This window comes from Electrophorus electricus, chromosome 3 (assembly GCF_041902795.1).
Source record: "Electrophorus electricus isolate QZ-2024a chromosome 3, ASM4190279v1, whole genome shotgun sequence".
NCBI lineage: Eukaryota > Metazoa > Chordata > Actinopteri > Gymnotiformes > Gymnotidae > Electrophorus > Electrophorus electricus.
Window position 1 is genome coordinate 41,696,376 of NC_137499.1, and position 15,003 is coordinate 41,711,378.

Sequence of the window (15,003 nt, forward strand, 5' to 3'; positions counted from 1 at the left end):
GATCTCTAAAGATGAATAAACAAATCTCTAAAGATGAAAATGACTTAAATTTCTAAAGAACACAGTTAAATCTCTCAAGATGAACACTGAGTTAAATGTCTAAAGATGAACACTGAGTTAAATCTCTATAGATGAACACAGTTAAATGTCTAAAGATGAACAAACATATCTCTAAAGAGAAGCACAGTTAAATCTCTCAAGATGAACACTGAGTGAAATCAAAAGATGAACACAGATAAATCTCTAAAGAGGAACACCGAGTTAAATATTTAAAGATAAACACTGGGTGAAATCCCTAAAGATGATCACTGAGATAAATCTCTATATATGATCACTGAGTTAAATTTCTACAAAATGAACACTGAGGGAAATCTATAAAGATGAAAAATGAGTTAAATCTAAATATGAACACTGAGTGAAATCCCGAAAGATGATCACTGAATGAAATCCCTAAATATGATTACTGAGTTAAATCTCTAAAGATGTACATTGAGTTCAATCTCTATAGATGAACACAGTAAAATCTCTAAAGGCAATCACAATTAAATCTCTCAAAATAAAAACTGAGTGAAATCTCTAGAGATGAACAAAGTTAAATAGCTAAAGATGAACACAGTTAAATCTCTAAAGATGAACTCTGAGTTAAATATCTAAAGATGAACACTGATTGAACTCCCTAAAGATGATCACTGAGTGAAATCTCTAAAGATGTACATTGAGGTTAATCTCTATAGATGAACACAGTTACATCTCTAAAAATGAGCACTGTGTTAAATATCTAAAGATGATTACTGAGTTAATCCTCTATAGTTGATTACACTTAAATCTCTAAAGTTGATCATAGTTAAATCTCTAAAGATGAATAAACTTAAATGTCCAAAGATGAAAACAGATAAATCTCTAAAGATCAACACTGAGTGCAAGCTCTAAAGATGATTTGTAAGGGTTGGTGCCAGGCCGATGCCCCCTCCGGCCACCAGAGGTTGGCCTCTAGTCAGGCACAACACTAATCAGACTTAACACCCAACAGCGCTGTGCTGTGTCTTTGCTGAAGTTCTGAGTCAAACTCCTAGCTGGTAGTTTTTTTGTAGTGAGACCTTGTGCTATGCCTCTTTTCTGTGCTGTGAGGGTGTTTGTGTTTTTTACACATTCCCTCCCTTCTTCAGTTGTCTCTCTCCTGAGTTTTTCTTTAGCTGTTCAAGTTTCTTCCCATTTTCTGGACTTGTTTGGGAAGATTTAGTTTGGTTTTCCCCAGTGCATCGGGGGTTGCCATTTCTTTCTGTGACGTCCTTTGTTCTCCCTTTTTCTATGCTCGGTGTGGGGTTTAGTTTTTTCCTTTTGTTTTACTTGATCCAGGCTCTAACTGTTCTGCACATAGGCTCACCTGTGTTGGTGTGGTTGCTCATCCAGTAGGCTATTGGTGTCATCACCTGGGTTCAAGCCCACCTTATGTGAACACTGAGTGAAATCTCTAAAGATGAACCCTGGGTGCTTTACTTCAGTAAGTTGGGAACTGGTATGTTATTATGAAAGTTAAGTGTCTGACATCAGTGATAAAATGGCTCACTAGCTATGCAATTTTAAACTACAGGCACCAGAGAAATAAATGCAGCAGCAACTAAACTCATGGTATTCAGGTCTGAGTATATAGGTAAGATAGGTGTATCTAATAAAGCAGACTTTGTGTCATTGCTCTTACTTAATCCATTGATTAGTCAGCAAACATTTAGCTACCCAACTTTTACCATTGTGTGAGCAGACATGATTAGAATTTGAAGTCAGTGTTTCTGCTGACCAGAGAGGCAGCTGTCATTAACTCTGCCCTTCTACCAACAAAAGCACGGTGTCCTCGTTACCCATTACTTCTATCAGCCCTTTGTATGTCTTTTAGCTGTCTTGTCTGTGTCTACACTGGCCACTAATTATGTCTTTGCCTGGTTATTTAATAATTATGGCATGTGCTAACAAACGACACTGTTTACGTTGACTGGTTATGAACTCCTCACATACAGACATAGAGCAAGTGATGAGTTAATGACCCCTAATCTGACATGGTGTCACACTCCAGGTCTTAAATAAGCAACGTGAGCTAAACAGGACATGGAATAAAACAGTCATGTTAGGTGATTATCTTGTTGGGGTGGTTGTGTACGACCTTATCAATGAGTGCTCCAGTATATAAAACAGTTCTCATATACGCGTGAGGCTAAGTGAATCTCGAGTGATGGGTGGCCACGTCATGTCCACCCGAGAAGTGAGTCATGCAGACAAGCTAAGACCTGTTAATATATACTGCTAGTAGTTCTGTCACTACCACTGCTACTACTTTTATTAACTCTACCACTAATCTTTTCTCTCTCAGATATTTTCTTGCCTTAATGCCTATGGTTGGATTTAGCCTAACTAGTTTGTGTTCAAATGTATTTTAATACAGACCATTGTTTACTTTTTGCTACTCTTAGGCTATAAATTCACAGAATTTAGCAGATGTTCTTGTTCAGAGAGACCTACGTGATTGAGTATGACAGTGTTCACGCTCCCCATGACTGGTGTTGCTACCACCTTGTGCTATAGCATGGAATTAATTAATGATTAATTAATGAATTAATTAATGATGCAATTAATGATGGCTTCATTTATTTCCACTCCATTTTCCATATTTTTGCAGCCTTTTAGTCTTTTCTTAAACTGTTGTCATTTCCAAAAATGGAGAAGTTCAGCATAAACTTAAAAGGAAAAACAAAATTATTTAGTTGTAGTGGGGGAGGGGGTGAGTCAAAGGTGCCAATATCACTTCCAATAGAGCTGTGTCAAATACCGATGTACAGCGCATTTGAGGAAGTGGTGGCAAATCTGGAATTTGGATTCTAGTTCAGAAGTTTTCCTGTGCTGTGTTTGTGCTGACATGTCACACTCTAGTCTGGCACTGCTGAACTCAAAATCAAATATGTGCTCTCTCTTTTCCCGCCACTTTGGTAGAGGATGCAGGTGCTGCTCTTCCTTGTGCTGCTAGCGCACATGGTACGTGATGCCGAGGGCATGGCTGTCTGCTGCACGCGGAAACCCCGATCTTGCAGGTTCTACCTTCTGCTGTGCCGTGCAGTTTACAGGAAGGACGTGGTGGGGAAGATGGACGACACTGCCGCAGGAATCCTTATACTCGGTGAACAAAAGCTAACCGAAAGGCGTTACCAGGACCGGTTGCAAAATCTTTTACAGAGTTCTCGGAATCAAGCTGCAGGGCTTCTCACGATAGGCAAAAGGAACAAGGACCCAGAGGCCCAGCCTTCCTCCCACGGCCCTACACTCGGGACTGTCCCGACGCCCGTCACGCTCCGCCTGCTGCAGCTGTAGAGACGGGCGCTCATGACCGTATACAATATACAAAGATGGTGGTTCTTGGTGTGAATTATTGATGGAGACAATATTACGTACATGTGAGCCTGTATTATTGCATCAGTATACTGAAAAATACAATTTAAGCAGGTTTTTGATGTCTGGTTTTGACTGCAGTAGTTAGATTCATGTAATATTCTCTATGGCCAGCAGATGGCAGGGATGTATCATATTGTACACAGGCCCTGCAATAATTCCAACTCTGATGTTGGACTGCATTCTGTGGAGTGTCTGGACATAGAGGGGAGAAAGAGAAGTTTCCTTAGTGGTATTCATTTATATTCATGTCTCACAGGATTTGATTTATTTATTTATTTATTTTGTTAACTAAACCTATTTTCTGCTTTTGGCCCAAGTTTTCACTGTTTCCCTGAACAAGGCCCTTTTAACCCTCAATTATTCTGTGTTCAGTCAGAATTTTAAGTGGCTTTGTATAAAAGCATTAAATAAATGCTGTAAAAGTAGATGCTTTTATTCCATGATAATGGATGGCCACATCGTGCACGAACACCTCACATTAGACAATAACAACCTAGTTTAGTAGTGTCATGAACAGAACGTGTGTGAGAGAAAGGGTGTGGTTTGATATCCTTGTTCATTATAAAAGTCCTATTCTGTGATGAAGACTGTGTCATAGAGAGCATTAGGGCTTTGCAGAGACATTTATAGCACTTTTAGAAATGCGATACCATGCTTTGTTAATGAGATCTAATCCCAAATCAAGAAACGTTCATGCCAAGGGAGCTTTATGAGGGTGAAGCGCGTGATGAAGAACGCACAAAAGGAGTATCAGAGAGACAGACTAAGAGAATATGTTAGCATCTGTGCATGTGAGAGAGAGCGCGAGTGTGCGAAAGAGGGAGAGAGAGAGAGTGAGCGATCACTGTGAGAGGTATCAGTGGAGAATGAGCTGAATGGAGAGGCATGTTGTCCACCTACTACATGAACAGGCCAGGACAGGTGTGATCCAGGACCGGAGACCTCCAGCAGGCGCCGCTGCCTAGCCAAGCAGAGGAACTAAGTAAGTCCAAGCAGCAGGCAAAAGCGCGGACATGCATGTGGCTGGCGAATGAAGGCCCAGGACGGATTCCCTGGGGCTGTTGTAGGACGGGACAGTCTCCACTCCGCTGTGAGCTAATGACAAACACAAAACTTGGACTGAATATGTGCTCTCAACAAACACATTAAGCAAAAGGAGGCGGACGGACACAGAGCAAGGGCCCACGGCTCACGTCATCAGCGCTCACTCAGCGCAGCACATGAACGTCCTCCAGGAGTAATTAGGAAGGAGAGATGCGCCTGTCAGGCAGTGGCTGCCCTCCCGGCTGTGCTGCTCTGCTCTGTAGCTGCGGGCAAGCCCCATGCTGCCTGCTGCAGAGGACCGATGGGTTTCTGCTCTTTCGTCATTAGTCTTCTCCCTCCCTTTATCCCTCTCTACTCCCTTCATCCCTCTTTCTCTCTGGCTGGAATGGAGTGATATTGGCACACAGCAGTCATGCCTGTGATGAAGGGGCTGCTGGCCCCCCAGAACACCTTTTTGGACACCATCGCTAAGCACTTTGACGGCACGCGTGAGTACTGCCCTTTATCTACCAGACCTTTGACCTCGATTCAGACTGAACCCTGATGGGCAGGAATACATTCAGAGTCTATGGTTAATCTCTAGGATTGGGGTTGGTCTCTATGTTTGGGTTTAGGGTTGGGATTAATCTCTAGAATTAGGGTTTGTCTCTGGGGTTGGGGTTAGTCTCAAGTGCCATGACACTGCATCTGTGACATATTTAAAGATTCAGAACCAGTCCAGGAGTACCTTGATCATGTCCTCAGACAATAAAATAGTCCATTAACAACTAATTTGTAACCTAGTTAAGGCTGTTTTCTCTGAGGTACTGATGTCAGTACCTTTTCTTGCAAAGCAGTTAAGAGTGTTTGGGACTCTATAATAATTAGTATTATTCTTAGATATATAGTACATGTCATCAACATGTAATTGTTTTGAATGCTGGTGTGGCTGTATTGACATTTAAAAAAAAAAAAAAAAAAAAAAAAAAATATATATATATATATATATATATATATATATATATATATATATATATTATATATATATACACACACACACACACACACACACACACACACACACACACACACACACATTTATGTCCAAATTTTCACATTGATAGTCAACACCTATACCAGTTGGATCTTGGTACCATTACAGACAAAGAATCATTACCTACCCAGAATCATTTGCAAAAACTTGCAGAGGCCTCAACAAAGTGTACAGCTCGGTACAAAGTTAATTTTATACGGATACAGAATCTCTGTGATCCTTTGTTTTTTGTTATTAATATTTCTAATTCGATGTTTAAACGCCTTTGTCCTGTAAACACTCTTTTTATTACCTCATGTGTTACCTCAAACGTGGCTCTGATCTTAAACCAGTGGAAACGTGGGTATAATCTTAAACCAGGGAAACGCCGGTCTGATCTTAAAAGGTTCACAGGAACCAGCACCAGACCTGTTGGTGGAAAATTGGTACCAGAGATCCAGAACTGGCTCATGCAGGGACAGAAGCTAATTCTGAAAGTGTCTTATTCTCTTTTTCTCTTTATTGGCCTAATTTCTGCTGCTACTCTTTTTAGACTGAGCAAGGCAAGGGTTTGGGTCGCAGAGCTGAACTGCTTAGCTCAAGCCAGACCAGAACATAACAACGGTCACTACTTCAGGACTCTGTGTTTCTGTAGGACACCATACTCTGTGTCTGTGTCATCCTTTAAAATGGTAGTTTCAATAAGCAATGGGGTTAGGGTTAGAAATAGGGGTTAGAGTTGGGGGTTAGGCTCAGGGTTAGGGTTAGGGTTAAGAGGGGTTAGGGTTAGGGTCAGGGTTAGAGTTAAAGTTCGTAAGACTGTGTTTTAAGGCAGTGTTTTACGGCTTTGTTTTTATGGCTGTGTTTTAAGGCTGTGTTTTTAAGACTGTGATTTCAAAATAATGAAAAACGTGTTTTCAGAGGTCAATGCTAAGAAATGAAATTCACACTTATTTTTAAACAACACAATCCTGTTTTAACTTTGGTTAGAGATCAGTGGGATAACCCCAGTTTCCAGTCACAGTGTTCCTGCATCTCTTTAACATGGCTTGTTAAGTCAGACTGGGTTGAGAACAGAATCATTAATCTCATCACTGCATCTTATGTATGGCTTTATATTGCACCTGGGAATCCCTCTATCCCTCCCTCTATCTCTCTATCCCTCTATAGCCCCTCAAATGTCTTTCCCTGAGTTCTCTTTTATTCCCTGAGCTGCTCTGTACACCCTGTGTTCCTGAGCTGCTTTGTAAACCATGCAGTAACATAGCTGTCATTTTCCCAGAAAGGCCACATGGTGTTACGTGACCATGACCAAGACCAAGTTTTGTGCAACAGGTGTTAAATGACTCAGGCCAGTAAGTGCACCCTCATTGGCTTTGTGGCGCTATAGCACAACCTTGTACATTTTTGTATTTGTATTTTCTCCCACAGTAAGGCATAGAGCTCAAACCAAACACAAAAGGTCCACTGGAATATTAATCCACAATCTCAATATCTCAACATATTCACAACAGTCTAAACCTCAATCAAAAACATTTTGCACTTTTACACCAATATGGCTCACATTTTACATAAAACAGTTAAAATTAATAAATGCTGGATTCAGTTTTGACAAAACTTCACAGCGCTTTTAAACATATGAGCCAAGATAGTCGGTTGAGTTTGGCTGAATATACCTCAGTATGGAATGTATGGAGTGCTATACATGCCAGAAAACTATCTCAGCATCCCAACATCAGATCAAATTAAACTTTGCATGTGCCATCAATGAGATGTACTATACTTTATTTATACTATCATAGTTTGTCTGATTCTTACCAAAATGGACAATTGTATTAAATCTAACATTCCGAGCAAAACCTCAAAGTTTGAGACAAATTAATCACTAGGAGACTCTACAGGGCACATTTACCTGTTTTGTATGTAATCGCATGTTGTGTTTAAATTCTTTATTGGACTAAACTCAGGAAAAGTAGTTCCCGTGAACACGGAGCTCTACAGCTGTGTGACAGAATGATGTTGACTGCTGAGTTGGAGTCTGACCTCCCATCAGCAGGCTCTTCAGATACAGTGAACTACTTTCACACAGTCCCAGGCCCTGTGTTTAAGGTGTGGTGGTGTGGGTAGGATTTGACTGAAATGTTCCCCTTTAGCGTTAGGTTCTTGTGGTTGTTTTGTTCTGTTCAATACAGCAGCATGCCTATTTAGTCACACTGACCTTTTTTTTTATTTTAGTTTGTTGTTTTTGAATGGTGACCATGGGTGGAGTGGTTGGTGCAGTCTCATCTGAGCTACTGAGCTAAGGGATTTTTCCTGGTGCTTATGGGCTTTAGTGCATAAATACCCACCACCAGTAACTGTATGTAGATCAGGGTCTATGTGGTTCATTGTTTTATGTGAGAAGAGGTTCCTCTAATCTTGTTTGGCTTTTTAAAAATATTTTAGTTCTGTGTGCAGTTGGCTTGGTGAGTTCATTTTAGTACTGGCTTTGGAGGTTGTAGGGTTTGGAGGTCAGGTCTTTGGAGGTTGGAGGGGTTGGAGGTTAGGGTGTTTGGAGGGTTTAGAGGTTAGGTCTTTGGAGGTTGGCACTTTGGAGGTTGGAGGGATTGCAGTGTTTGGAGGTTGGAGGGGTTGGAGGTTGGAGGGATTGCAGTGTTTGGAGGTTGGGACTTTGGAGGTTGGAGGGGTTGGAGGTTGGGGTGTTTGAAGGGTTTAGAGTTTTGGAGGTTGGAGGTTTCTGTTAGGCTCCCTCTGCAGTCTTGCTTGATTCCTTTTGCAAGGAGCAGTTTTTGGAGGGTTAGTGCCGGGGTTGTTGGAGGTAGAGGATAATTTTTTAATTTGGTGAAGTGCCATAGATAAATGGCTGAAAGAAAGTATGAAGGCGATTATTAAGTTGTTGATAGTAGTAAAATCTTGCCATCACACATTCTGCTACTGGGTCAAATCCTGTAGTCTTGTATGGAGGGGGAAGATATTCTTTTGAACAACAATAGGAGCTCCTTCTTTAGAAATTGGAAAAACAAAAGTTGGAGTGGGAATCTGAAAAGGCACAACAGCATTTGGCGTTCCAATGGCTTGATCTTCAATTTAAGTATATTTTTACTTTGTTCAAATGAGTGATTTACCAGTGGCCAGACATTGAGCACACCCTTATACATCAGTGTGTTACTAGTGGTCCGACATCATGTATGCTGTCACAGCCTGAAACATATGACAATCTGTTTCTGTTAGTGTTACTTGAGCAGTTCAACATTTCTCTTCCTGATCAGGGAACATAATGTGAGCACTGCATCCGGGTGGCTACAGCAGCAGATGATGTTTTGATTCATAAAATGCAAAATGTTCCGCATGTGAGTAACGAATGCAGCCAGGAGGAATGCAACCATGCAAGGTCATAGGATTAGAGGGCGCCAGTAAAACCCTGCATGACACTAGGGCTTCTAAACCATCTATTCTGGAATCTGTTTTGCCGAGGTGGTTCAGATCTGTGTATACTCTCTTGGTGTCCCTGCAGAAGGTGTTCAAGGAGATGTGTTGTTGGGGCTCTGCTCTGCATGTCCTGTGGATGGCGTGTCAGTAATGTGTTTTGAGCGATGTTCCTCCACATTTATTGGTACTGCCCACTCCTTCCCTTGAGAACGTCTGATCAATGTGTGCTGCAGTTTCCAGCGGTGTTCACTGCTTGCACTGTGATGTGCATGGTGAGCCCACCTGCTGAGGTCAAGGTTGTGTCCTGTGTTACGGGAGAAGTAGCTCCGTGAGCGGATTTGCCCTTAAATCGTTCTCTTACTGATCCGATTAGGGAACAGAAAGTGGACTCATCCTTGAAGTTATTTGCTAATGTTTGTGAAGTGGTTGAAATTCTGGGTCAAGGTTATTTTATACAGGGTGGGATTTTTTGTAGAAATTGTTGCCTCAGTATGGTACCATTTTGGGTGAGTCTGGTTGAAGTTGTGGTCCCTTCAGCAGTACATGAGCTGGTAATAAAACATTTACATGACAAAGCAGGTCAGACATTTCTGCTTCTATCAGAACCTGCCATACCTGTCAGCTAATGGGAAAACAGAACCAGGTGTCAAAGCACCTCCTCATCACCCCATTCCAGCTTTGGAGAAACCCCTGTTTATTGTGTAGAGCTGGACAGAGACTGGGAGGAGGGGTTGCCTGGTTACTCCGGAGGTGACACAGGAGAGCAGTGTTCATTGTTAATGATGGTGTTTTTGTCTGTACTGTGTGTGGTCCTTTAGCAGTTATACATGATAACTGAGCTAAAATAGACTCTTCACCAAATTCGTCAGATTACATAAATGGTTTTATGTGGCTGGGAAATTGCAGAAGGTTGAATTGTAACATTCCCATGGAATAAATAAGTGAAAAAATGTTTAATTGTTGTACATTCCCCATTTCAATCCCATTTCAAGAGAAAGTGATGGGTAAACCCAGCAACACGGGGTGTAGAACAATAGCAAGGTCTCGAAAGGTCTTGCACCAACGCATGACTACAGAATGACAACAGGACATTTATACACAAAGTAAACAGTAATGTAATGTGGAACACGTGAAACCAGGAAGGTGGCTAACAAAGGAGGCATAGCAGCGTTGTACATGTGGACATCACATGGATGGGTGCATAGCGGAGGGGAGCGTTAGGATATATAGATGCTATAGATCACTGACTTTGATAACTCTTGTTTCTGCCATTTAAAAAGATTTGTGAGTTCTGCAAGTTGAAACAACTATGTGCATTGTGGTGGAAATTCAGCAAACAAGGAGTCAGATGTGGATAAGAAGATTTTATTGAGTTATTAGTTTCAAAAAATGAGCGTGCCTATTTGCTTCGCTCCCCTTTGGGTGATTTCCCTCCCCTTATATAATAGCCGTAGCGTTCGAGAGAACGAGGGAGGGTTTGCTTCTGCTGAGACCAGATAACTCCTTGGAAGGAGTGTATTTCTTCAAGGACGTTCTCTAGGGAACGTCCTGTTCTTCTAATCTTATGCTAAGCTTTCTCACGCTTTACAATGATAGAGAAAGAAACACAACAATATTTCCTTCACACTTCCCCCCTTTGATTCTTTGTCAATCATCAACATCATCTAGACTTTAATTTTCAATGAATAGTGCCTGGAGGTCATTAAATTCCTCAGAATCCTCATCCACCCCCTTTGGCAGTTCTTGCAACAGTTGATACTGTACACGAGTAAGATTAGTCACCCAGGTGACACAACAATTCATAATACATGGCAGGAAACACAACAATCAATACGACAATGAGCACAGGAAAAAGCACCGTCATTGCCCAGTGTCCCCACGGGCCCAGGGCCGAGGTGAACCATGAGAACCATGAATTGTCTGCTGGGGACGGCTCCTGGATGTCCTGTTTCATATGTGTAATCAGGTCTGTTATATTATCATAATAATCTGGGATGTGAAAACAACATGATACATTTATCTTCTTACACACCCCACCTTCCTCGGCTAGGAGCAAATCTAAGGCCATTCTATTCTGCAGGACTACTTGGCGAATCTGGTGCAATTCTTGGTTTAGGAGTGTAAAAATCATCTCAGTCCTATTGGCCAGAGTTAGGACTTGCCACGCTAAACCGTTAATCTTATTCAAGGCTGCAGTGGTTGCCGTCACCAATGCCATTGCACAAGCGATATTGCCTTTGCATCTTTCCTCTGGCAGGAGTTGTCGTCCCGCGATCGGGGCGAGAGTAGTGAGTAGGATAGTGACAAACAGAGAATTCATCATGAGTCCTCAGGTCGTTCTGGCGCCTTCTTGCAATGAGTGTGGTGTATCCACGTTGCTCGTCCGTCGGTTTTGACGGCGGTGTTAGTCGTCAGCAGCACTTGGAATGGTCCTCTCCACCTGGGCTGGTTCCACCGCTTCCTTCTGAAGTCCTTTATCAGCACCCAATCACCTGGTTGGTGGGTGTGGAGTGGAGTATCCGTCACCTCGGGAAGAACTGCCTTCACCTGCTTAGACACATGGGAGAGAGATTTGTGCAGAGACACACAGTACTGCAAAAGTGATTCATTGATCAGGTTAGTATCCCAGTCCGGCGGACCCACCCCCGTGTTGGGAGGCCGTCCAAACACTATTTCAAAAGCTGATAACCCTGTTCGTGCCTGTGGTCTGGTTCGACATTGCCACAGGACGAGGGGAAGGCATTTTACCCAATTCATGCCTGTTTCCTGCGTTACTTTAGCTAGACCTCCTTTAATGGTGCCGTTTGTCCGTTCTACTGCCCCTGCACTAGCAGGGTGGTAACTGCAGTGTTTTCTCATATCTACCCCTAGGTATTTAGTCAAAGCTTTTAGTCCTTCGTGTACGAAGGGTGTCCCATTGTCACTGGACACTCGTTGTGGTAACCCCCACCGGGGAATAATTTCTCTCAATAGCGCTTTTGCTACTGCCTCACTATCTTGTTTTCCCGTTGGGAAGGCCTCCACCCACTTACTAAACATGCACACACACACATGTACCTCTTCCTTTTGGCTGGTGTTAGTTCTACAAAATCTATTTGCCAATGTTGAAATGGCTCACTAGGCGGCGGGTGTCCGGCGGGTGCGTGTTTGGTATGATTGTCTCCGTGTGGTGTGTTTTGTGCACATACCAAGCATCGGGAACAAAATTTACTGGTGTGTGTGTTTATTCCTGGTGCATACCAATATTTTGTTATGCTCTCCACTATCCCCCCTTTGCTCATGTGACTTCTCCCATGAGCAATCTCAATTGGTCCTTTCATATAAGAAGTGGGGAGACATGGTTTGTTCAAATGATTTATTGGGATCTGGAATGCCTAAAGCAGGTATGACCTGTAATAACTGCTTCAGTGCTGTAAAGGCCGCTTCAGCTTCTGGCGCCCATTCTAACTGAGAGGAATTCGATCCCTTGGTCCGTATTATATCTCTGAGTGGCCCCTCATGCTCTGCATAAGATGGTATGAATGTCCTACAATAGGAACACATGCCTAAGAAGGACAGCAGTTGTTTTTTCGTCGTGGGTCTTGGTATAGTCAAGATGGCATTCACTCGGTCTTTAGTCAGCATGCGCGTTTGTTCAGTGGTCATGTCCTAAAAAATGCACTTGCTGCTTACAAAACTGTAATTTGGATTTGGATGCCTTGTGGCCTTCCTCTGCTAAATGATGTAGCAGTGCCACCGTGGCTTGTTTACACGCTTCTCGTGTTCTCCCACAAATTAAAAGATCATCAACGTATTGCAGCAAGGCTGTTCCTTCGAGGAGCTCTAAAGCTTCTAGGCTTCAGTGTAAGGCGGCATTGTAAATGGTTGGTGATTCACAATACCCCTGACACAGTCTTGTAAATATGTATGGCTTTCCTTCAAAAGTGAAAGCAAACCAAAATTGACTATCCTTGTGCACAGGTACACTAAAGAAAGCATTGGCCAAATCAACTACACTGAACCACTTACTGTCTGGTGGGATCTGAGAGAGAATGGTGTGCGGGTTTGGAACTTCTGGGGCTCTAGGGTGTACTGCCGTGTTGACAGCCTGCAAATCCTGCACAAATCTCCATTCATCTCTCCCTGGCTTTTTAACTGGGAAAATTGGAGTACGTACTGGTGAGACTGGGCATGGTACGATAACTCCTGCTTGTTTTAATGATTGGAACACAGGCCTGATGCCCTCCACTGCCGCTGGTTTTAGAGGGTATTGGTGCTGGCGTGGTCTGTAATCAGATTTTGGGGTGATGTGGACAGGCTCACATCCTTTTATTAAGCCCACATAATTTTTTCCCTGTGCCCATAACCCTGCAGGAACTGTTTTCAATTCCTCCTCCTCTTCCTCTGAGAGGGTAACAGAGGCTGCCATAATTACTATATTAGGACTTACAAGCTCAACCCCCCTTTTACAACTTAGCCTATACGGGGTTGGCATTTTCCACACTTCTATGCTTGGGCTGTACATAATTTTACACTGGGGTTCTTTTATCCAATCAGTTGCGCTCAACACGCGTTTTGTCCACAACCCTACTCTCTGCCAGTCTGGGTCAACATGTGCGCTAGCCAGCGACACATGAGGTGTTGCATGTGAGATTGAATATAAAGATTTCTGTTTAGCTGAGAGCTGCACCACTCCCGCAGCCCACTCGCAGTCCCACGCTATAGCTGTGATAATCAGACTGTCACTGCCCCCTAAGTCAAATTTTTGTTCAAAATCAACATCAGATCCCTCATGGACCTTCATTGTACAGTGAATAGAATCACTTTGTTTAACCGTCAGCTCACCAGGTAGCGTGTTAGTAACTTCAGTCATAAAATGTGTTAGTACTTCCCCAGCAGTGCACTGCAATTCATACACGTACAAAGGGACTCCTGCCTCTAGCTGGACTCCCTGTGTAGGTGTTTCCCACATAACAAATAACCCCTCTGGGTTGCTGCTAATTGTGCACCCAAGTTTACACATTAAATCTCTAGCTAACAAATTAATTGGACAGGTTTCTGACACCAAAAAGCTGTGTTTGAATTGGCTGTTTCCTAAACTACATTGGAGAGGCTCGGACATCCTTTCATCAATGGGATGACCTCCCACTCCAATTACTGTTATCCCATATCCTGTTCTCATTCTACATTCTATTAATCCTTCTTTTAACACTGAGTGGGTGGCACCACTGTCAACCAAAAACCTAACATTTTTTCCCTCTACTTTCACAGTTACCTCAGGGAGGCCTCTTGGCCCTTTACTAATCTGCTGTAATAGTTGGTAATTTAAATTCGTCACTTCCCTTTTGCCGTCTTCACTCAGTGGTCCGCTGCTGTCCTGCCTCTCCACCGCCCGTCATGGATTGTGGGATTCTGATCTGTGCCCCCGTCATATGAGTTATCCTCCTCCGGACAGTTTCTGGCAAAATGTCTAAGCTTTCCACAGTTGTAGCATTCCTGTTCTTTCATCCAATCAATTTTCCCTCCTTTTCCTCTTCCTCTGCCTCTTCCGCATCAACAACCGTCTCAGTTCAGCCTGTGTTGGTCTGCAGGACTGCACGAATGCCATCAGTTCTTGTCCGAAGCGTCGTCCGCCGATGTCACCTGGCTTGCTCAGGCCGTCGGCCGCTTTCATGATGTCGTCTGTAGTCCAGTGACGGTGGACCATAATCACTCCCTCAGGTCCTGACACTTCCACCATCGGGAACTGTGGGGCATAGCCTCTGTCAGGCCCTGCGGATGGCTTTATAGTGGCGTGACTTCGAGTGTGATGAGCCACTGGTGAGGTTATTGTCTCCAGTTGCCGTCTTGGTTCGTCATATGGAGACGGCTTTGATGTTAGCGATGAAGTCCCTGGTTCGGGATAAGGAGGTGGGTTTCCTGATGCTTGTGGTTGTTGAATCAGCTGGGGGCTCTCGGCGGGGCGGCATCGAGGTCAGGATCAGCTAAGGAAACACACTGAGACACTTCATTATTACATTTCTTTTGCCCTTCCTGTTTCTTCTGCCTTTTCTCAGCTTCTTCTAACCACATTTTTGCCTTTTCTAGCATATCCTCACTGTTTT

The 15,003-nt window shown here is 43.1% G+C and overlaps 1 protein-coding gene across 1 annotated transcript in view; it reads left to right on the forward strand.

The window, feature by feature from the left end:
* The first annotated feature begins 3,349 nt into the window (after positions 1-3,349).
* kcnh4a (potassium voltage-gated channel, subfamily H (eag-related), member 4a) overlaps positions 3,350-15,003 on the forward strand; it is a 30,761-nt gene continuing 19,107 nt past the window's right edge. The window contains exon 1 of the mRNA XM_081711663.1: positions 3,350-4,967. Within this exon, the coding sequence (XP_081567789.1) occupies positions 4,892-4,967 (76 nt within the window). The 5' untranslated portion in view covers positions 3,350-4,891. The remainder of the gene's footprint in view (positions 4,968-15,003) is intronic.